The sequence below is a fragment of the Haliotis cracherodii genome, unplaced genomic scaffold (assembly GCF_022045235.1).
Source record: "Haliotis cracherodii isolate W230 unplaced genomic scaffold, xgHalCrac1.p SCAF_1, whole genome shotgun sequence".
Classification (NCBI taxonomy): domain Eukaryota; kingdom Metazoa; phylum Mollusca; class Gastropoda; order Lepetellida; family Haliotidae; genus Haliotis; species Haliotis cracherodii.
In genome coordinates, this window is record NW_027266264.1 from 5,379,467 (window position 1) to 5,403,626 (window position 24,160).

Below are 24,160 nucleotides of genomic sequence, written 5' to 3' on the forward strand. Positions count from 1 at the left end.
TCAACAGTTCGGTGACAAATTAATCCCTATCAAATTTCACATGTGTGAAAAAGACCATTTTCTCCCGTGGAACGACATTATGAAATCGAACAATTAACCCTGAAATGTTTAGCCTCCACCTTACGCCTCCGCATACACGCACTGAATTTGCTCCTGTCCTGTTTGCGACTGTGTAACATGAAACACAGCATAGAAAGAAACAGGTCACTTCAGTCCTAGTTGAATCGATAAGAAAGAATATTTTAGTAGAAACCGGGACCTAGTGCTGCAGCAGGCGAATACCTAAAAATGTCAGAAATCGACCGAAATGTCTTGCAGTTTTCATTTATTATGGCAATTGTGTTGTGCTTTCATCTGTTGGGGAAGGTAACTAAATGATGTCAATGACTCTCATGTCAGGGTAAACTAGTAATTGATTATGGTGTTTACTCAGTAATGGACGTGAACAGAATTAAATGACGTTTGTGTCGATTTCATGCACGTTCAAGTTTGCAAAGAAGAGTATGTAACGGTGTAATTATTCTTCACAATCCTATTTGTTTCGTTAATATTAACATCGTCCATTTTCTTAAAATATGCATACAATGTAATACAACAGCAAAAATATCACGTGTAAACATATTAATAACGGAGACTTGGAAATAAGCAGCCTTTGCAGATGTTTTTTTCTGGTCTGACTGTTATATAAAATATAGTATAGTCAGTGTAGATAGATGACGTGTTCTGATGGTGTGTTATTGTTGTCAGTGTAGAGAGGGAGGATGACAATTCTGATATTGTCCTATTGAGGTAAGTGTAGAGAGGGAGGATGACAGTTCTGATATTGTCCTACTGAGGTCAGTGTAGAGAGGGAGGATGGCAGTTCTGATATTGTCCTATTGAGGTCAGTGTAAAGAGGGGGGTGACAGTTCTGATGGTGTGTTATTGAGGTCAGTGTAGAGAGGGAGGATGACAGTTCTGATGGCGTGTTATTGAGGTGAGTGTAGAGAGGGAGGATTACAGTTCTTATGGTGTGTTATTGAGGTCAGTGTAGAGAGGGAGGATGACAGTTCTGATGGTGTGTTATTGAGGTCAGTGTAGAGAGGGAGGATGACAGTTCTGATGGTGTGTTATTGAGGTGAGTGTAGAGAGGGAGGATTGCAGTTCTGATGGTGTGTTATTGAGGTCAGTGTAGAGAGGGAGGATGGCAGTTCTGATATTGTCCTATTGAGGTGAGTGTAGAGAGGGGGGATGACAGTTCTGATATTGTCCTATTGAGGTCAGTGTAGAGAGGGAGGATGGCAGTTCTGATATTGTCCTATTGAGGTCAGTGTAAAGAGGGGTGTGACGGTTCTGATGGTGTGTTATTGAGGTGAGTGTAGAGAGGGAGGATGACAGTTCTGATGGTGTGTTGTTGAGGTGAGTGTAGAGAGGGAGGATTACAGTTCTGATGGTGTGTTATTGAGGTCAGTGTAGAGAGGGAGGATTACAGTTCTGATGGTGTGTTATTGAGGTCAGTGTAGAGAGGGAGGATGGCAGTTCTGATATTGTCCTATTGAGGTCAGTGTAGAGAGGGAGGATGACAGTTCTGATGGCGTGTTATTGAGGTGAGTGTAGAGAGGGAGGATTACAGTTCTGATGGTGTGTTATTGAGGTCAGTGTAGAGAGGGAGGATGACAGTTCTGATGGTGTGTTATTGAGGTGAGTGTAAAGAGGGAGGATGACAGTTCTGATGGTGTGTTATTGAGGTGAGTGTAGAGAGGGAGGATGACAGTTCTGATGGCGTGTTATTGAGGTCAGTGTAGAGGGAGGGGATTACAGTTCTGATGGCGTGTTATTGAGGTCAGTGTAGAGGGAGGGGATGACAGTTCTGATGGCGTGTTATTGAGGTGAGTGTAGAGGGAGGATTACAGTTCTGATGGTGTGTTATTGAGGTGAGTGTAGAGAGGGAGGATGACAGTTATGATGGCGTGTTATTGAGGTCAGTGTAGAGGGAGGGGATGACAGTTCTAATGGTGTGTTATTGAGGTCAGTGTAGAGGGAGGATGACAGTTCTGATGGCGTGTTATTGAGGTCAGTGCAGAGAGGGAGGATGACAGTTCTGATGGCGTGTTATTGAGGTGAGTGTAGAGAGGGAGGATTACAGTTCTGATGGCGTGTTATTGAGGTGAGTGTAGAGAGGGAGGATTGCAGTCCTGATGGCGTGTTATTGAGGTCAGTGTAGAGGGAGGGGATGACAGTTCTGATGGTGTGTTATTGAGGTCAGTGTAGAGGGAGGGGATGACAGTTCTGATGGTGTGTTATTGAGGTCAGTGTAGAGAGGGAGGATGACAGTTCTGATATTGTCCTACTGAGGTCAGTGTAGAGAGGGAGGATGGCAGTTCTGATATTGTCCTATTGAGGTCAGTGTAGAGAGGGAGGGGATGACAGTTCTGATATTGTCCTATTGAGGTCAGTGTAAAGAGGGGGGTGACAGTTCTGATGGTGTGTTATTGAGGTCAGTGTAGAGAGGGAGGATGACAGTTCTGATATTGTCCTACTGAGGTCAGTGTAGAGAGGGAGGATGGCAGTTCTGATATTGTCCTATTGAGGTCAGTGTAAAGAGGGGGGTGACAGTTCTGATGGTGTGTTATTGAGGTCAGTGTAGAGAGGGAGGATGACAGTTCTGATGGCGTGTTATTGAGGTGAGTGTAGAGAGGGAGGATTACAGTTCTTATGGTGTGTTATTGAGGTCAGTGTAGAGAGGGAGGATGACAGTTCTGATGGTGTGTTATTGAGGTCAGTGTAGAGAGGGAGGATGACAGTTCTGATGGTGTGTTATTGAGGTGAGTGTAGAGAGGGAGGATTGCAGTTCTGATGGTGTGTTATTGAGGTCAGTGTAGAGAGGGAGGATGGCAGTTCTGATATTGTCCTATTGAGGTGAGTGTAGAGAGGGGGGATGACAGTTCTGATATTGTCCTATTGAGGTCAGTGTAGAGAGGGAGGATGGCAGTTCTGATATTGTCCTATTGAGGTCAGTGTAAAGAGGGGTGTGACGGTTCTGATGGTGTGTTATTGAGGTGAGTGTAGAGAGGGAGGATGACAGTTCTGATGGTGTGTTGTTGAGGTGAGTGTAGAGAGGGAGGATTACAGTTCTGATGGTGTGTTATTGAGGTCAGTGTAGAGAGGGAGGATTACAGTTCTGATGGTGTGTTATTGAGGTGAGTGTAGAGAGGGAGGATTACAGTTCTGATGGTGTGTTATTGAGGTGAGTGTAGAGAGAAAGGGATGACAGTTCTGATGGTGTGTTATTGAGGTGAGTGTAAAGAGGGAGGATGACAGTTCTGATGGTGTGTTATTGAGGTGAGTGTAGAGAGGGAGGATGACAGTTCTGATGGCGTGTTATTGAGGTCAGTGTAGAGGGAGGGGATTACAGTTCTGATGGCGTGTTATTGAGGTCAGTGTAGAGGGAGGGGATGACAGTTCTGATGGCGTGTTATTGAGGTGAGTGTAGAGGGAGGATTACAGTTCTGATGGTGTGTTATTGAGGTGAGTGTAGAGAGGGAGGATGACAGTTATGATGGCGTGTTATTGAGGTCAGTGTAGAGGGAGGGGATGACAGTTCTAATGGTGTGTTATTGAGGTCAGTGTAGAGGGAGGATGACAGTTCTGATGGCGTGTTATTGAGGTCAGTGCAGAGAGGGAGGATGACAGTTCTGATGGCGTGTTATTGAGGTGAGTGTAGAGAGGGAGGATTACAGTTCTGATGGCGTGTTATTGAGGTGAGTGTAGAGAGGGAGGATTGCAGTCCTGATGGTGTGTTATTGAGGTCAGTGTAGAGGGAGGGGATGACAGTTCTGATGGTGTGTTATTGAGGTCAGTGTAGAGAGGGAGGATGACAGTTCTGATATTGTCCTACTGAGGTCAGTGTAGAGAGGGAGGATGGCAGTTCTGATATTGTCCTATTGAGGTCAGTGTAGAGGGAGGGGATGACAGTTCTGATGGCGTGTTATTGAGGTCAGTGTAGAGAGGGAGGATGACAGTTCTGATGGTGTGTTATTGAGGTGAGTGTAGAGAGGGAGGATGACAGTTCTGATGGTGTGTTATTGAGGTGAGTGTAGAGAGGGAGGATTGCAGTTCTGATGGTGTGTTATTGAGGTGAGTGTAGAAGGGAGGATTGCAGTTCTGATGGTGTGTTATTGAGGTGAGTGTAGAGAGGGAGGATGACAGTTCTGATGGTGTGTTATTGAGGTGAGTATAGAGAGGGAGGATTACAGTTCTGATGGCGTGTTATTGAGGTGAGTGTAGAAGGGAGGATTGCAGTTCTGATGGTGTGTTATTGAGGTGAGTATAGAGAGGGAGGATTACAGTTCTGATGGCGTGTTATTGAGGTGAGTATAGAGAGGGAGGATTACAGTTCTGATGGTGTGTTATTGAGGTCAGTGTAGAGGGAGGGGATGACAGTTCTGATGGTGTGTTATTGAGGTCAGTGTAGAGGGGGTCTGGGGGGGGGGGGGAATGACAGTTCTGATGGCGTGTTATTGAGGTGAGTGTAGAGAGGGGTGTGACAGTTCTGATGGTGTGTTATTGAGGTCAGTGTAGAGGGGGTCTGGTTGGGGGGGGGGGATGACAGTTCTGATGGCGTGTTATTGAGGTGAGTGTATAGAGGGGTGTGACAGTTCTGATGGTGTGTTATTGAGGTCAGTGTAGAGGGGAGGGGGTGACAGTTCTGATGGCGTGTTATTGAGGTCAGTGTAGAGGGGGTCGGGGGGGGGGGGGGGGGGGGGGGTGACAGTTCTGATGGCGTGTTATTGAGGTCAGTGTAGAGAGCGGGGATGACAGTTCGGATCGTGTGTTGTTGCGGCCAGTGTAGAGAGCGGGGATCTGACAGTTCTGATGGGGTTTTATTGAGCTCAGTGTAGAGGGAGGGGATGACAGTTCTTACCTTGGGTTGTTGAGGTCAGTGTATAAGGGACATATGAAAGTTCTGAAATAATTTGACACAATATTCATTTTGATGTAAACAATCCCATTAGCGCCATATTGTTCCAACCAGCAACAGCTTTAATGGGGTAATTGTCGTTATGTACAATTATAACAATATTGCACGGATATGATAATAAAGTGCCCAACTAGTCACAAGTGCCAAGTTAACAGAGTAAATTGTCCTTTTTTTTGGCAAAACCATAGTGACCTCAGAATTAGTTGTTTTCCCGCTATGGAACAGGTAATGTGTGCTTTCTTGTGCTTGCGTGTCCTTGTGTGTGGTTAAGTGAATAATCTTCGTCATACACTGGACAGGGATAGGAAACCTTGCGTTCAGATTCTACAAGATCTTTCACCGAACTGTATTTTGAAATAAGTCTTTGTCAGCAGAGTAGTTGCCTTTTTTGGTTTGTTTGTTTTGGCACGACGTTTGTTAACCCTTAATATCTACTGACTGTGGTCCTGTCATGTCGTACATCTTCAGTGTATGTAGGCATACGAATATTGACCGTTAAAGAGGCTACTCTGGTTGTACCCAAAGGGCACACTGTCATACGGTCACCTTTCATTGTATCACCAGAGAGCCACATATTATGTTATATGCTTATTCAGTTTTCCAGCAACAATTTCACGAGTAACCTTTAAATAGGATAGTTAAAAGTCATAAAACCTTTGGTTTACGTATACTGAGAATAGTATGTAAGACAAGGTTATTTAAATATCAAACTAATTAAAATCAGATCTCAGAGCTCGCTAGTGCTACAAAGAGTCTGAGGACATCCCATTACAGGTTACGTCAGAACGACCTGTCATCCGATCAATAGTCGCTTACGTCCGAATACGCTTTCTGATCATGCAACCTCGAAAAGAGTAACACGGGACATTCCGAACGTCAGTTACGGGTTGTACGACTGATTCCGAAGACTTCTCGACAAAGTCATCGTCTATATCTAGCTTCAGTGGGATACGCATTTGGAACAGAAGAGAATTTAAATTTCCACAGCCCGTGGGAAGTACTGCCACACAAGCTCAGCTATCTATAGGAGTTCAGTTACTGAATAAAGTCCCGCTTAGTGATTCCCAGTTATATGCTTTTAAGTAATTGTAGAGATACGTTACTAAATGTGGGTACAATGCCGCAATTTAGTGTTGTCAGAGAACATATAGCGCTTATCTACCACAAACATTGATAACATATTTACTGCTTCACAAAATTCGATGTCGGACAGTAGAAACTGACAACGTCGTGTTAGTGATGTTTACGTAAATACTAAACATTGCTCCTCTCTCGCGTGTGCGGGTGTGTGTGGCTTCTTGTACTAGTCTGGACTAATGCCGGTTTTATAGTGCTAGTCTACTCTGTGATGCCATACCTGAGTTTGATTTGGGTACCCTACGCATAGTAAACAGTAAACTGACTTCGAGTCGACCCCTTAGTGCCGGACGCCAGGCAGGGTTACAACATGTATAATATTTTCACGCCTTTTGGTATGACGCGGAAACAAACCATCGACCTTCCGCTTTTCAAAAAAATTTTTTTTTTCTTATTGAAGCAATGTGTTGGGAATGTTGTTGATATAAGCAGTAAATGAAAACTTTCTATTATCATTCGAAATCACGAGCCCATTGTACAATCCTGACTGTATTATAAGCATGTGTTTATCAATCATACATTGATGATACCAAGTGTTCACATGAAGGTGAACGTATCCTGTCTCAATGAAAGCACACATCACAAACACGTGAAAAGCCAAGTCAAGTCAAGTGAAGCCAAGTCAGCTGAACAAACACGGAAAAAATCACAACAGAGATTTGAATCGGACGCCATTTCGGACTTGGGTGCTACCTGTTGATTGTTCGTCAAAAGGCGTGAAATGTAGATGCCGAAAGTTGGAGCTGCTGGATTATTGCTCAGCATTAGCTGAGTTCATTCTTCTTTCCTCTTGTTTTTATGCATTTAGCTAAATATGAATTGACTATTTGAGAGACAATTAGTGCTATACATTGGTCCCTATCAGTCTCAAGGTGTGGAAAAATAGTGATATTCACTGGTCCCTAACAGTCTTAAGGTGTGGACAATTGGTGATATACATTGGTCCCTAACAGTCTCAAGGTGTGGAAAAATAGTGATATTCACTGGTCCCTAACAGTCTTAAGGTGTGGACAATTGGTGATATACATTGGTCCCTAACAGTCTCAAGGTATGGAAAAATAGGGGTATACATTGGTCCCTAACAGTGTTAAGGTGTGGAAAAATAGTGATATACATTGGTCCCCAACAGTCTCAAAGTGTGAACAATTGTTTAGATACACATTGGTCCCTAACAGTCTCAAGGTGTGGAAAAATTCTGATATACATTGGTCCCTAACAGTCTCAAGGTGTGGAAAAATAGTGATATACATTGGTCCCCAACAGTCTCAATGTGTGGAAAAATAGTGATATACATCGGTCCCTACCAAACTCATCACCAATGATTTCTATCTATTAATAATCAAATCGTTGATATCATATAATCATTTCCGTCCATCGCATTCACACTTTTGAAACGTTAGATAAACCCAATGAATAAATATCCAGTTATTGTGAACTTTTCTTAATTACTCAAAAAGGTTCGTATAACAGAATAATAGCGATACATTGGTAACCACGCGGCTCCCTAACAAATACACCCACAATGGACTAATTTGGACCTGTGTCATTGTAAGGAATGATAAAGATAGCTACCCTTGAACACATTGCAAACACAAGATTAACAGCATTGAATGAATGTTACACATTTATGTATACAATGTAACGTCACTACACGAGTCTCTTGGAGCGGCGCTAGTGTCAGTTATTGATAACCATTCCGTCAAGGGCCGACGTGGCATTCAGGCTAAGTTGATGCGAGACGTTAATACAAAAAGACATTATATAAAGACATTCATCATTGGCGATGGCAGGTCAGAAATAGTACCAATGGATCAATATAGTCTGTTTGTAAAGAGTGAGTGAGTGAATGGGTTATTTTACAGCGGCATGTCTGTTTGTAAGTGACTGAGTGAGTGAGATTGGTTTTATTGCTTAAAGAGCAATGTTGCAGCAATCTCACTGCGGGACTTACTTAAAATCGACTTTGCACATTGTACCATTATTGGCAATCGAACCTGGGTCTTCGGCTAAGCGAGGGAACGCTTTGACCACTAGGCAAATGATAGCGACTTGATGATAGTCAAGTCAAGTGCCTGGATGAACTTCCGCAATTGAACAGAAAATTGAGAATGAAATAATATTACTGTCATAATGAAATGTCACAGAATAATTCGTTATTGGTTTATCGCCGCCATTACAAATCAGATATGCTACAACACTCAGTTTTTTATCAAATAGTAACAGAAAAGTATTTCTCCAATGGTTTTTTAAATAAATTTCCATTTTGCTTTACACGGCAAATGACACCATACGCATATGTGACAAATATTTCAACATTTTCGATGTACAGTAAACTACGGTTATAACGAACTCAAAGGGAACCTGATTTTAGTTGGTTATAACCGTGGTTCGTTATAAGCATATATACAGCATAACTACAGCAAATAGTCGGGACAAAAAAGTAAGTTCGTTATACCCGTCAGTTCGTTATATGCGTGTTCGTTATAAACGTAGTTTACTCTACATGAATCTGTTTCTAAAATTTACACTGAATAGATGTCCCCATATACCGAATGACTAAGACTCAGATGGTGTTTCACGTATTAAAAAATCCCACTTTTGATGCAACCTTTGTGTACGTAAGACGTCCACCGTGAAGTCTATAGAACTAAAAACAATACCATCCTTAGCTTAGCGCTTGGACAGGGTTCATTATGAAACGTGGATACAAATATCCTTGGAAATTTAAAACATGGTTAAAACTAAAATAAGTCTACCTAACGGTAGACTTTGCATGAGGAACTGTGATGTAAACTGCAAAGGGGAATTTCCTTTTGAACCGTGGTAAATAACTATGACATGTCGCCTCAAGACGACACCTTGATGTAAAACAACTACTTTTCCATATACTCCGACTAGTGATGCTCAATAGTTAGAATATGTTATGGATTGTTGATGAAACACATAGTAACTGGTTTATTGCCTATCCAGCGTCTTTTGTGTCCATGGTTGGTCAATAAACGCATTCCGGTTCGTTAGATGCGCGCGGGAGAATCGCCATGACAACAAGATGACATCGATCTTTACGTGATAGGAAAACTATTAATTCAACGACTGTATGTAGTTCTGATTTATTGTAATAGTGTAGCGGAGGGTTCTCGGGGGAATTACTATCCTACTCAGTAGCAATTATCATTGATTGTGTTCTCTATTTCATAATTGCGACACAATGGGGTTACATGGCGTGAAGGGGCGCGGAGCGTGGTGTTAACGCAAACAGAATTCAGTATGAGTTTGTCCCTGTATAGAAGACGTTGCGTATTCAACAATCATACACCCGGTTTACAAGACTAATACGTTTACGAATACCTTTACCGCATTGATGCAATGCAGAAACCAGTGACTCATTTTTGAATGACTATTAGGTTGTAACATGACTGATAATCATTAAACACAAGAAGGATTGCGTCGCCATTTAGAATTTTTTACAAATCATTAGTTACTGTTGGGTAAGTAAATGATAGTATTGATTACATCGACATATACTATCTTATTATAGAGTGAGAGTGCGTTTGCCGCGTTTAGCAATAAAGGCTGGTTGCACACATTGTGCCATGAAAGGGCTTCGTGTGTGGTTTACATCGTCCGGTGGAACAATTGTCCTGTAACTTATGCCGTGAGACAATGGTTCCTAGCTTACATTGTCCTTCTTTGGACATTGATTCCTGATATCCAGCAGTTATACCCCTTGGCGGATCTTGTGTCCTTCTATAGCAGACCTGGGACTTAATATCCGGGCGATATATGTACTCTGACTTTATTGTTATAATGAGAGTGGCCCATGGAGATTTGACACGACTGGCACCAGCTGTTCTCGGGTAAAATAAAGAGGTGACAATGGTTTGTACCGGTTAAATTTGTTTTCCAAGGTAGGAATTAAAATAAAATGATTTATAATTTTAATGATTCAGAATTTTAGATATATGCGGATCGTCTTCTCTTTCGATAGCTTGGGTACGTATTAGTAAAAAGAGAGGGTAAAGGTCGATTAATTAATTAAAGTTGATAGTAAAGGAAAACCAAAATTTCATAATCATTGAATTATTATAATTATGTTTATTATCATAATCATACACGGTTTTTCGCAATTATTTTTCTTGTGCACAGTCGCATAAATGTGTGCAGAAAATAGGAAAGGATTACTGAGTTGATAAATATACTTTGATATATCGGGGCGGTGGAGTATCCTAGTGGTGAATGCATTCACTCGTTACGCCGAACACCCGAGTTCGATTCCCCACATGGGTACAAACTGTGTAGCCCATTTCTGGTCTCCCCCGCCATGATATTGCTGGGATATTTCTAAAAGCGGTGTAAAATATTAACTCACTCCCTGGACGTATCGGGGAACTAAAATAGCGATAATCTGACAAAATATAGCGGCATCAGGATTCTGTATAATAAGTCACATTTAAGAATTGAGTGAGGGACAAACTGTATAAAGATCGGAGATTGCGACGACGTTCATACAATGTTTGGCCCTCACTCTATGAAGGTTCATACTCCAATGAACTCACACAAAGTGAAAGTCAATTCTTATAATTTTTTATCACAATTTCTTACCTCAAAGGATGTAAGCCAAGATCTAAACACAATTTTATTTAGAACTTGTAGCTTCATGTTTACACTGACAGTCAAACAACAACCAGCTATATCGCGGAATAAAATAGTTCCCCAAAACGAGAGGTGACATGAGCGTATGGATGCAGAACTTGCTCTTCAGAAACATCTTACGCGACACATGTGTTCATATAATATCCCCATTAGATGAGAAAGGTCTTTAATGAACTACGTCAGTAAATCAGCCACAATGACAGCGCGTCGTAATACATTTACATCAAGTACAAGACGTCAAAATGGCCGACACGATAAACGTGACGGCAGGATTTCCGAAGTTGTTAATGAGCCTGTGGTGGTTACATGTGTTAGTTATCATTGATCAACAGATCGATTATTGAAAGGTGATTAAAGATGCGTCAAACAGACACCAAGGTAAATTCGTAGATTGCTGGAGACGGTCACTGTATGCCTAGACACAGATCGAGTCGATACTGACGATAGTTTGGATGTGCATTTTTTCGTTTGTTCATTAGGATTGGCCGTAGCGAGGAAATTCGTGAACAATCATGCAAGTCTAGCTCTCTTCTCTGCAAGTTTCTCAGTGTATACTGAAATGCTGAGACCAACATTAAAGGTTTTAAATGATCAGAAATAATGTTTATGTATGTTTTTGTGCTAGGGAATTTCCAGGGGTTTCCCCAGGAATGTGGAAGTAGTCAGTCAGTGTTTAGTCATTTCAAGAACACGGTAAAAAAAGCTGTATCCGCCCATGGAACGTCAATTTCGCGGTCATGAGACCGACCTCTCGTCCAATGGAAAAGCCGTATATCGTGTAAACGTCAAATTAAAAAAGTATTATACTGTGTACCCTTCGTATATCAGTACTGGGTGCAACGCGATCTTAGCGCTAAGGTGATCGTAACTCCCAAACCTTAACAGTCGTAGTGCTAAGGTTGTTTCGTACAACGGCACCCTGATCTATGTCATGTAAGAGTTGTTGTTATGGTGCCGTACTATGTAACGCCGTCAGAAAAAAAAAACAGCATACGCCCAAATACACGACTAGTTAAATTTCAATCGATGACTGAAAAATGGGTACGCCATTTTGATTTTATAAATAAATCTACAGGAGTAAATGACAGTAGATACTGTAAAAAATATTAGTGAAAAGATTGCCTCACAGACCAGTTCTGTCTAATTCGAGTTCAGTTAGACAAACATCACTTCGTGTGTTTATATTCTATGTACATGAGAATAATATAACTCGAAGTGTTAGTTTTGTTTGGCCTGGCATTGTTTCAAAACGACTAGGCGATTGTATACTGGAACAGAAAAACGAAATTGATAACATATTATAGCTCCTAGCCCCTGACATTGGTACCCAAGGATTAGTGGTCCTGGGACATTGTCACCGAGTTCTACGACATTCGACACATCCGGTATAAATGTCCGGGGCTAATTATCCCAGTAAACAATGTCCGCCGGATATTGAGTTGGGGGGACTGTGTGATCTGAAGACACCGGGCATTCGGTATGAAAGAGATCCTGTAACCGCGAAGCTACCAATGCCCACACTGGATTAGAAAAGTAAGAATGATGAAAGCGTGACATGCAGTAATGATGTGACGTGTTGGTCAAGATGGTATACACAACACGACGTAACCTTTTCTGATTTACGTATTTATGAACAAGAATTGAGAACAGAGAAGCTCCTTACAATTCCTTCCAATTAATTATATCAGCACATTGGTATTGCCAAACACTGAAATATTGATGAAACGGTTAATCAACTGGCACGTCGATGGGCAGTAATGTTAAGAACAAGGGTATAACATAGGTTGATAAAGCTTGATGTCTGAGTATTTATAAGTAATTGATGAGTAAACACATACATATTTCACTCATGTTACATTGGGTTCTCAAGTAAGTTTGTATGAGATAATTCCTACCCCGGGGTACATGCGCACTTAGTCTGAAATGGCTTAGTTGTAAAGCATTACGCTAGAAACCTGTTTGTGGGTTCGAATCCCGGTTCGCCCCGATTATGTTTCTAGTTTTGTCAGCACCATACCCGTGCTCGTGTGGTAAACTGGAACCTGCATCACTTCGGGCTTTCCTCCCACTTTAAGCTGATAAGCCGTGGCATAATTAAAATACTCTTCAAAGCGGCGTTAAAACCTACTCCCCCACTCCCATCTCTCGAATCTGTATATTCCGGAACAGATTCGAGTGATGACTTCTTCACGTATTGGAGCATTGCATTGAAGTAATGATGGTCGCCGCATGGATCGAACAGGTGGAATAGGAGGTCTCGGCTTCGTTCTGTATAATGTTCGACAGACGTTAGATGGGAACTAGAAGCAATCATGCTGTCATATGTTGAGATAACACTGCCTTAACTGATAAATATAGAATCCTTGAACGGTAAATGTTGGCAGCGTAATTGTACACCAGTAGTTTAATGTCAGGGGTTTCGTTTTATTACATCCTAACCATCAGACTGACATCATACATTCTTAAAAACTATTACAGGAAGTTGACTGATAGCCTTGTGTCGAACTGTACGTTCAATGTGTCAGTTCCAAAGTCACTGTAACCTAGGCAGGTTTCATATGGGACGTTATGGGCTGTAGAGGAAGTAATTGCATGTGTTCTGACATATGTACACTCTTAAAGACACAATTTATTGCTGTTGTTCCAAACATGTGTGCATGTTGGTTATGTACGGACGTTATTTTAGAAAGGTAAATAAGCTGTTTACTTCATACCAGCATTATCATAATAGGGGACATCAAGACAGCGGACTTCCCAAATTGTTTTCAGTAATAATGAAATCTCATATTTTCAAAATCCTACAAAGTGTACATAGATAATAGAAAATAATTCATTTACTATTTCACGTTGTGATAACTGCAAATGCATTACACATAGTTGCATGTTGCTCGCATTTTTGCAAGAATATACTTCATTGTTCAAACTGATTTTGTATGTGTATGCTAAAGCCTCAGTACTATATGCTTGCATATATACATAGAGAGGGTAAAAGTGTCAGTACCGAATACCTGGGTTTGATTCTATATACTACAGTACAATGGACGAACACAGTGAGATATTGCTGCAATATCGCTAACGTTTTGTGTACCTTGCTCTCTCACTCGGAACAAATTCTTGGATTCGACCAAGAAGCAGCTGATCGTGGCCATCTGTGTTTCTCCTGTGTTCTGAGTAAACATGCCCTACAACTCTCGTACTTTTAGGCCTATAGTAGTAGCAAATACTCTATAGGCCACACATATTCTGTGTACGATGTGATATATGGTGCTTAGTATGCACTACGGTACTTAGTTCTTCCTTGTCATGGAGCATCTTGCGGCCTACAGACGCAGACAATCCAATCACACAAGCGCTTGCAACTTATTTGGAAAGGATCGTTAAGAAACTCTAGGTCATAAGAGACACCGGAAGTCTTTATCATTTCATATGAAATCTTATATCACCATGTTTTGGCCAATATATTATTTAATTTGCTGTTTTTGAAAACTGTTGTAGTCATGTCCAATGTGAGAATATGTCATACATGACGTTCCATGTTGATGTGATATCGGCCCCGAGGAAATGAAAATGTTTTGATATTGATTTTAGAAATGGTTGCAGCCTCCCTGGAAGGATATTAAATATTGACAATAAAATATTGATCTTTCTCCAAGTAGTGTGGAACGAGTACCTTGGTGACACGGTCGTAGGACGGGAACATTTGAAATATGACTTATTGGAAAATAGCTATAACCATGTTATTTTTATAGAGATAAACAACTTCAAAACAAGTCATTCTTTAACATTGATAGTTTGATTGCCAGCACTTCTTCTTGAAATACGACAAGCGTTAATTTAATCGTTTTTAGCTTCTGTTTCTGTGCGTCGTATTTAGATTATGTGTCGCCAGGCACGTTAAGAGGCATAGGTTATTGATACAAAACATTCAAGTTGCATTAATGAGACAATGAGAATATATATTTCCCAGAGAAATGTCCTTAATAGGATTAGGAAAAGGTGTTACAGACAGTGTTCTGATACAGTTGCAGGAGTTCACACCGTCGGGTACATGGTACATGAGTACGTTGCTCACATAGGTACATGTTTCCACGTAGATATGTTGTACACATGGATACGTATTGTGCATAGGTGCTTTGTCCACATGGATAAGCTGTGAATATGGATACGTTTTGCATATGGATCGCCATTAGTACGTCCTCTCAGCTGGTACGCTGTCTACATGGATACGCCCTTCTTGCTGGTACCACTTCCACATAGGTGCGTTCTCCACATAGGTAAATGGTCCACATGGGTACGCCCTTCACATAGATACGTTGTCTGCATGAGTACACCGTCCGTGTTGGTTCGTGGTCCACATCGGTACGGTCTTTATATCGGTATGTGGTCCACATGAGTACGCCCATCACGTGAATACGCCCATCATATGAGTACGCCCATCACATGGGTACGCCCTCCATACTCGTATGTACTCATAGGTACGTCAAACATGTTGGTGTGGAGTACACATAGGTACGTCAAACATGTTGGTGCGGAGTACACATAGGTACGTCAAACATGTTGGTGTGGAGTACACATAGGTACGTCAAACGTGTTGGTGTGGAGTACACATAGGTACGTCAAACGTGTTGGTGTGGAGTACACATAGGTACGTCAAACGTGTTGGTGCGGAGTACACATAGGTACGTCAAACGTGTTGGTGCAGAGTACATATAGGTACGTCAAACATGTTGGTGCGGAGTACACGTAGGTACGTCAAACGTGTTGGTGCGGAGTACACATAGGTACGTCAAACATGTTGGTGTGGAGTACACATAGGTACGTCAAACATGTTGGTTTGGAGTACACATAGGTACGTCAAACGTGTTGGTGCGGAGTACACATAGGTACGTCAAACGTGTTGGTGTGGAGTACACGTAGGTACGTCAAACATGTTGGTGCGGAGTACACGTAGGTACGTCAAACGTGTTGGTGCGGAGTACACATAGGTACGTCAAACGTGTTGGTGCGGAGTACACATAGGTACGTCAAACGTGTTGGTGCGGAGTACACGTAGGTACGTCAAACGTGTTGGTGTGGAGTACACATAGGTACGTCAAACGTGTTGGTGCAGAGTACACATAGGTACGTCAAACATGTTGGTGCGGAGTACACATAGGTACGTCAAACGTGTTGGTGCGGAGTACACGTAGGTACGTCAAACATGTTGGTGTGGAGTACACATAGGTACGTCAAACGTGTTGGTGCGGAGTACACATAGGTACGTCAAACGTGTTGGTGCAGAGTACATATAGGTACGTCAAACATGTTGGTGCGGAGTACACGTAGGTACGTCAAACGTGTTGGTGCGGAGTACACGTAGGTACGTCAAACGTGTTGGTGCGGAGTACACATAGGTACGTCAAACGTGTTGGTGTGGAGTACACATGGGTACGCTGCCCACGAGGTAACGTTCTCCAGGTGGATACAATATGCATTGGGGTACATTGACCACCTGGGTTCTGACACGCGATCCTGTGTACTCCCCACGGAGCCGAGGATGAAGATCGAGCGCACTCTGATCCATTGACCGGGCTAATAAAGTAGATATGTCATGGTCTTAGCGATTTGAGCATTTATGAATATGAAAGTGCGCTGTACAAATGAATAATTTAATCTAAATAATTTAATGCTGCTCATATGGTCCACATGAGTACTCTCCTCCGATGTGATCACCGTCTATGACTACAACCATGATTAATCCATAATAACAGCCGCCTTACCCCCCACGTATATATTGTTGGACTACTCAGTTCCCATCCCACCATGCACACATATCACTTAGCTGCACTTATAATGACATCAACTGGTGAATATCGGTTAATGCACCGTGATACCGTAGCCATATTAAGACCTAATTATGTCACCCTACACTTATATGCGTGAAATGCTGGAACGAACACCGCTGTTCGCGAAATGTACTGCTGTAGCGCTGTTCCACTGAATAGTAATATAATAACAATATTTGGAGCATTTTGAAGATATGGCTTATTAACAGATAATTGTTGCGTACATTATTTATTTATAACCGCACTGCTTAATAGAACCCATTTGTATATGGTACTGATCGATAAGTACACATACAGTTACATAGTGTGTGCACCATATAATTGGTTCATTTCCATTTTTCTATTTTCCCAGGTTCCTGTATCTACACAGTCTTCCTCAGGCGGTTTGTTCGTCGACCCAGAATTCCCCCCTAACTTAAAATCAGTCTTCCGAAAAAAGAAACTAGAAAAGAAGATTACTTGGAAACGTCCATCGGTACGTCATAATTACATACTCTACATTCAAATATATGTTTATTGACCAAATATGATTTCACTTTAACGGATACAGAATCATTCATAAATATACCATGGGCTTTAAAATGGCTGTTGTGGCTTTAAATTAGATTAAGATTCAAATATATACATGGAATTATTTTTTGACTGACAAGTATCACATTCACGATTATTTCCAGGAACTTTCGAGAAAGCCGTCTTTGATAGCCGATGGCACGAGCCGCCATGACATGAAGCAGGGTGACCTGAACGACTGCTGGTTCCTCTCAACTCTGTCTGCCATTGCAGAGAAACCACAGCTCATGGCCAAGGTAAGTGTAGCATTCGACATCACCATTACCAAAGAAGGTACATACCCATCAGCTGGAAAGTGTATGGGATCCCGAGGGTGTCAGCATGGGACTATCGTCTGCAAGGCCAGACAATAAACGAAGCATATTATCTTCCTCTTCTGTGCAAATAAGACTACGGGGAGACGCGGGAACCTGAGAAAAGGTGTGCTCTTTCATCAGGACAATGCATTCAGGAAAAATCAGTCATTGCCGAGGCTACAATCCAAACCTCTTCAGCACCAGACTTCTATCTGTTCCCAAACACGAAACATGCTCCAGCTGGAACCCCCTCGACTCGAACGATGACGTCATAGCAGGTGTTGAGAACGTTTTGGGGCTTCTAGAAAGACTCCTATGAAACTGAGATAAAATCCGACCAACATCGTTGGCAATAGTGTATCAATTTGGAAGGCGTTATGTTGAAACATATATCATGTCTTTAGGTCAAAACCTCCTATGAGAGGCTCAGGATTTATCAATCGCCCCTCGTAAGTGTCTACTTTACTTTATGCTTCAAATGTTGTCCAGAACATTCTCAAACAATGTGTAATGAACATTCAAATTGTTTGGCCAAATAGTAATATTGATTAAAATTGGATTAAATCAAAATGAATCTTTAGAAATCATATTGGGTTTATTTCACCCAAATTAGAATTTAAACGCCCAAATCGTTAAAGCAAACTTGCAGAACATGGAAATAGCAAAAATAAAATAAAATAAAATGCTTTCATCATTTCATGTAAACAAGTTATCGCATTGATTTCTTGTCGACGTGAGATCGTGCCAACAACATCTTTCATTCAATATTCATACAGCACTATTCTTGAACGAGAGCCGTGTTAACGAGTGAGTGAATAGGGTTTAGGTTCACTTTTAACAACCACGCATTTCGCGGCGGGTGGCAGCGAGAGTTTGCTTACCACACTGTATTCATAAGTGGAATTTATTGTTTGGTTGCATGCTAGTAGATATTTGAATACTTGTTCCTAGTTAGGAACAGAAACAAACTAGAGTCACGTTTTCAGATATGCAATGTTAGCATAGTACATGAAAGTTTGGTTCACATGCAATATACTTGACGCATGAAGCTGGCAAGTGGCGTAGGTGGCACATAACATGGTTGAAATGACTCTGACATATCCACGCTCGTCATATGACATAGTTGACATATTGCATTGTCGACATAATACAGTGTTACTGTGGACTGAAACATGACGTGACTGATGCTTCATTGAAAATAAAAACGCCAAAGCAGTTTCCATATTCATAAGCTCTCTCTGCCGAAAAACAGTCTATTGTACCATTCCAACTACATGTGTATTTGTTTATGAATCACAATAAAATAGTGTTGATATTTATGTGCTCGCAAAAAGGTTAGCGCATACTGCCCCGCAGGTGGCACCCGTCACAAACACATGCAAAGGCAAGTCAATTGTTCACCTGAAATCACCCGGGACATAAGGTACAAGTCAAAATAGGGAATTGAATCGGACATAATTTTTGTCACTGATCGTCAAATTCGGTAGTGTCCTTCACATGTCTGCCATAAATCTTTATGAAAACATTACGGAGGCCTTGAATTGTGCTGCAGCCTTGATCAAACAATTGCATAAATGTCGCATGATGGACGCACAATGTGTGGAGGGTTGCATTGTGTCTTGTATGATGTCCTTTATACAACAAAGTCAAGCACGTTTGTACGTACAGACTATATGGTGTTCTTCAAGACGAATGGATTGCCGAAATTTGAAGTTAATGCCTTTTTTGGAGCATCTCGGGGTCATGAAGTAATATAAACTTAAACTATATTTCGCGAGAAAGCTGAGCGACATCTTACTCTAAATACAAGCGACAAAACCATTTTCACCATCACCAGAAGTGTTTACTGAAAACAGAGTCCATTGTACGATTCCGATGAAATAGTGCCGATACCAAGTGTTCTTGAAAAGGTGTGCGCATCCAGCCCCACTGGTGGCATCCTGCAAGTCAACTGTTCAACTGTAAAGAAGACGGGAACATATGCTCAAATATAGGGAATTGTTTCAGACAATGATTTTGGCATGAATACGTCAAATTTGGAAATGTCTGGCATAAAGGATGATTAGATGAAACGCTTATTCATTCACTTTTTTATCAAAGAATTAACTCTTACACACAGTGAAGCCTATAGCTGGTTCGGACACCGACAGTCCGTAAGCCGTGCCTGTCGGACGATTTTTTCTGCGAACGCCTTCAAAAGAGCATTACCCGTATCCATGTGTCGTTAATCGGTATATTTGATAATCCGGGCGATTTTCTTTCCACTGTTACCAAAACTAAAGCACAACATGGATGCCAATTTCACCTTAATGTGGGGGATTCACTGCTATATTTACGTACACATGACCATTACCAGGGACATAATCAATACAGACCCCTTCGGCAAGGCGACCTTCTCTCTACTGTATTATTGATATTTTGGCCTCCCACGAAGTTGCATGATTGGACAAGGCACGCATAGGGAGATGCTGTACACCTACTTGTTTGTCAAAGAGATGATGGTAGTTGGTAAAAAAAAAACCATGTTATGTATTACGTGTAAATCCTACACGACAAGTTAGTCTTGTGTTGTGAAGTCAATGTAAATGCCATTGAAATATCAGTGTTTAGTGCATCACGACCTTTTTAAATAATATTTCATTACTTCTTTTTCTTCTTAAAAGTCGCTTATATAAGTCATGATAGAGTTTTGTTTGTTGTATGATGTTTAACGCAACACTCAGCAATATTCCAGCTTTATGACGCCATTTTGTAAATAACTGAGTCTGGACCAGACAATCCAGTGATTAACATCACGTGAGCATCGATCTACGTATTTGGGATCCGCGAGTATGACCACCTGTACCCATTAATCACCTCTTACGACAAGCGTGGGTTGCAGAAGCATAACAGAGAGCTCGTGGCACGTGTTATTATCATTATTTATGTAAAATATCTATTTCAATTTCATTTACAGACCGGGAATAGGTTTATTCACACGTCATTCTACAAATGCTCGGCAAAGACATTAACGGCAACAATATACTCGCTAGATCAACAGAATGGGATCTCATATAACGATAAATCATTATTGGTTTGGGGAAATATGAAATACCAAAACACTGCCATTCGCCTTCCGTGTCCTCACTTTGAGAACTACAACATCTACATAAACGTGTGCCTAATCCTGTTTGTAAATTCAAATGATAAATGATAAAACGGCGTTTCTTTAGGCTTCCATCCCACATTAAACAAAAACCCACGGAATGTAACTAGTTCAGCGGTAAATCCCACACATCCTGGCTGTAACAGATTGTCTCAGAAACACAAGGGTTGGGACAGATCATTGCGTTATCAACCGCTGGTTTGTCTGCTTCAGCACCAAGGACCCGAGTAGCACGCCATTCATTCATGAGCTCACACAATGGTTTAGTTAGACTATTCCATGTTGTAGTTGTTATCCATATTCACCCTAATGATACAGGAAAAAATGTCACATGGGATACATGTCTCATAATAAGCTGTAGTTTTGAATCCATTATTGTAGAGCATCCTTCCGAGGAGATTAGTTATGACCAAGAACTTGACAAACGATTAGAAGATAACAGGCAGGTCGGCCTCATCCACTCCATTTATCTTTTCCTCCATCTACATGACTATTGGACAACTACCTCCCCTGTATTACCCGATTTCTCTATCGCTTTATCATTAAGCCATCTGACATTTGGAGTGCTTTATGTTTCATATAAAGTAATGGCACTTAAAACACAAACCAGTCAGTAAGCGATGACATTTTAACGATAATAACCCTCATGCGTTAAATGTCAGAGGGCCATGAAATGATCATACAGGTAACTGGCAAGAGTCCTCTCAGTGTTTAAGGATGTGGACTTCAACAATCCGCCATACTCAAAGCAAAACCGCGCCAGAAGTTGTTTTACATAATTTAGTAATCAAAGTTAACTCAAAAGATCCATAGTGCAAATAAAAGCGACAATAACAGTGTACGATTCCAACTGCATAAAAATAACTAACATGATAAACTAAGAGACTAAAACAATACAGAAGTTCAAGTACAGTACACTCATTTAAGAGACGGGTGCTTGATTTCTTATGACAACACAAAATATAGTCTGGATTTTAGAGGAGATGGGCAACAGATCTGCAAAATCAGAGATATCAGTTGGCCTTCTTCCTTTCTTGTGACCATGGCTCCGGAATCGTCTTTGGGATACCGGAAACAGACTCAGTTTATTTAAGTTTGCACATCCTTTCATTGAAAGATGGCCAATGCGTATATTTTCTCTGGACATCCTTTAATGTCGACTGCATCTAATGCCACTAGATGGATAGTATATTTGCTCTGATACCTTTCATGCAAAGAATGGAGTGCTGTTTAGTCTTGAAACGTTGGTAGACACAATTGGTAACAAGGAATGAAACATTACATCAGTCACTAGCTTCCCGTCTCTCCTTTAGTCTCATACTGTAGGAATCAGGTATAAATCAATTATATAATTGTGGTAGAAGTCAGACGGATTAATTGTTTTGCTCTTCACAGTTTATCCGGATAGTGTAGTGACGTTTTGCACTTTAACAGTCACTGCATATTTCACATATATCTAAAAAACCACAGTGGAACAACTGACTGGTGAGGGAGTAGGATTTAACGGAACTGAGACCATATCTGAGGATGCTGGAATTTTACCGAAAAATAAACTGTCTCAAAAAAAAAATTATACCTCAGAGTGCTGAATACAAAGACATTGTGTGGCACGTTTTTATAAATTTGTTTTAAATCATAGTTTTAATTTAAAAAAAACCATATATGTTTTTGCAGCTGCAAAGATATCCAGTCTACCCATCTTCGAATATTCAAACGGTCGGTCCCTTAGCTACATGCTTTAATATAGCGTCTACATTGAGTAATGAGCGTGCTACGTCTATCCGTCAAGACCATTATGAATGGTTATTTCAAGATTTGAAAGTAAATAATAATTAGTGGATACATTTCCCGCAATAGTCGAGGGGTGGTGTTAACAAACTTGCCGATCACGACGCATATAGTTAAGCACAAGCAGAACAGGAACAGTTCTTGATTAGAGATGACACATATTGTGGACTGATCCGGAGATTGAATGCATTGGAAACAAAGCAACAGACTCCCACTGGAACCTAATCAAACTCCTACGCTGAAAACCTTTCGAGGAGGCAAAACTCGGATTTCGGCTCGTCATAGCTCGGCTCCATGTGTTAGCGAGGCACATCAGTACAGTGTCTGTCTCATCAACCTGCCCACACTGATGTCCACATACCTTGATGTCATTCATTGGTAGCAATGACTTGCAGTCTTGGTTACATGGATGGTGTTTTCATCGATGTATGTAAAGATGGGTAATTACAGTGTTGTGTAAGAATCGATACAATGACAGTTGGGTGTTGTCCATGGTTCGGATGAAGTATTGTTTTTCAATTGCTGCCATGTGAACATAGTCATTGTTTTGTCATGAAACACAATTTCATGTTGATGGCTTGACGTGAGCCAGTGATTACACCACCCATTAAACACATGTAGTGTGTGGACTGCTCTGCAATAACCCAACGTCAACACCAGACAAATCTAAACAAACAGAGACAGCCATGCGCCAGCTGCACCCGACGCAGAAAACGTCAATTACGGATATTAAACATAACCAATATGATATAGCACCAGGAAGTAATCGTTTTAGTGATCCATGGAAACAACACAGAAGCTATCCGTTTTCACATTCTGTTTAACAATTTTATTTGGTTTGTGTTGCCGTTAAACATACAACTTGACGGTTGAGTCTCTATCAGAATATTAGTGTATTGAATCATAAAATGAAAACCATCATTAAACAATAAAAAAGAACAAAGTACAGGGTGTTTATTTTATGGGGAAACCGTTATTGTGTACATTCTCTTTCTGGATAACAAACACTGCAGATGTGTGCAGTTGGCGTAAAACCTCGCTCTCTCACAAACCAGTGTGAAGACATTGTCATGAGACAAATATATTTATAGAATGTAGGAATTACTCGTGTTCTCTGCGACCTCTTAATCTGTGAATTTTATGTAACTCAAGGTGCGTTTAACATGACGTTACAGGTTCCAGTGTTTATTTACTCATAGCCAATTATATAGCCTGGCACTAATAACACTCTTAAGAACAGATCCTATGCAGAAATGAAACGATTAAAATTCCCATGAGTTTGGTTTTAAGGCAACCAAACTCTCATTCAATAATCATAGGAAATTCTACGATTCCGACAAAATAATAAGTATGTTTTTATGAATCAAATAATGATGATACCAGGTGTTCGCGAAAAGGTGAGTATATCCTGTCTCACCGGTGGTACACATAACAAACACATGCACAGGCAAGTAAACTGTTCATCTTAGAGCATGGGAGTGAGTGAGTGAGTGAGTGAATATGGTTTTACGCCGCTTTTAGCAATATTCCAGCAATATCACGGCGGGGGACACCAGAAATGGGCTTCACACATTGTACCCATGTCGGGAATCGAACCCGGGTCTTCGGCGTGACGAGCGAACGCTTTAACCACTAGGCTACCCGACCGCCCCTTAGAGCATGGGAACATATGGTACACGTCAAAATAGGGAATTGCATCGGACGTAATTTTGTCACTGATGCGTCAAATTCGGAAATGTCCACCATATAAATACATGCATAAAATATAATTTGATTTATTTTCCTC

General features: G+C 41.1%; 1 protein-coding gene across 1 annotated transcript in view; it reads left to right on the forward strand.

Annotated features, from left to right (window-relative positions):
• LOC139459127 (calpain-2 catalytic subunit-like) overlaps positions 1-24,160 on the forward strand; it is a 43,036-nt gene that overhangs the window by 1,002 nt on the left and 17,874 nt on the right. The window contains exons 2-3 of the mRNA XM_071240581.1: positions 16,928-17,050; positions 17,250-17,381. Coding sequence (XP_071096682.1) covers positions 16,928-17,050; positions 17,250-17,381 — 255 coding nt within the window. The remainder of the gene's footprint in view (positions 1-16,927; positions 17,051-17,249; positions 17,382-24,160) is intronic.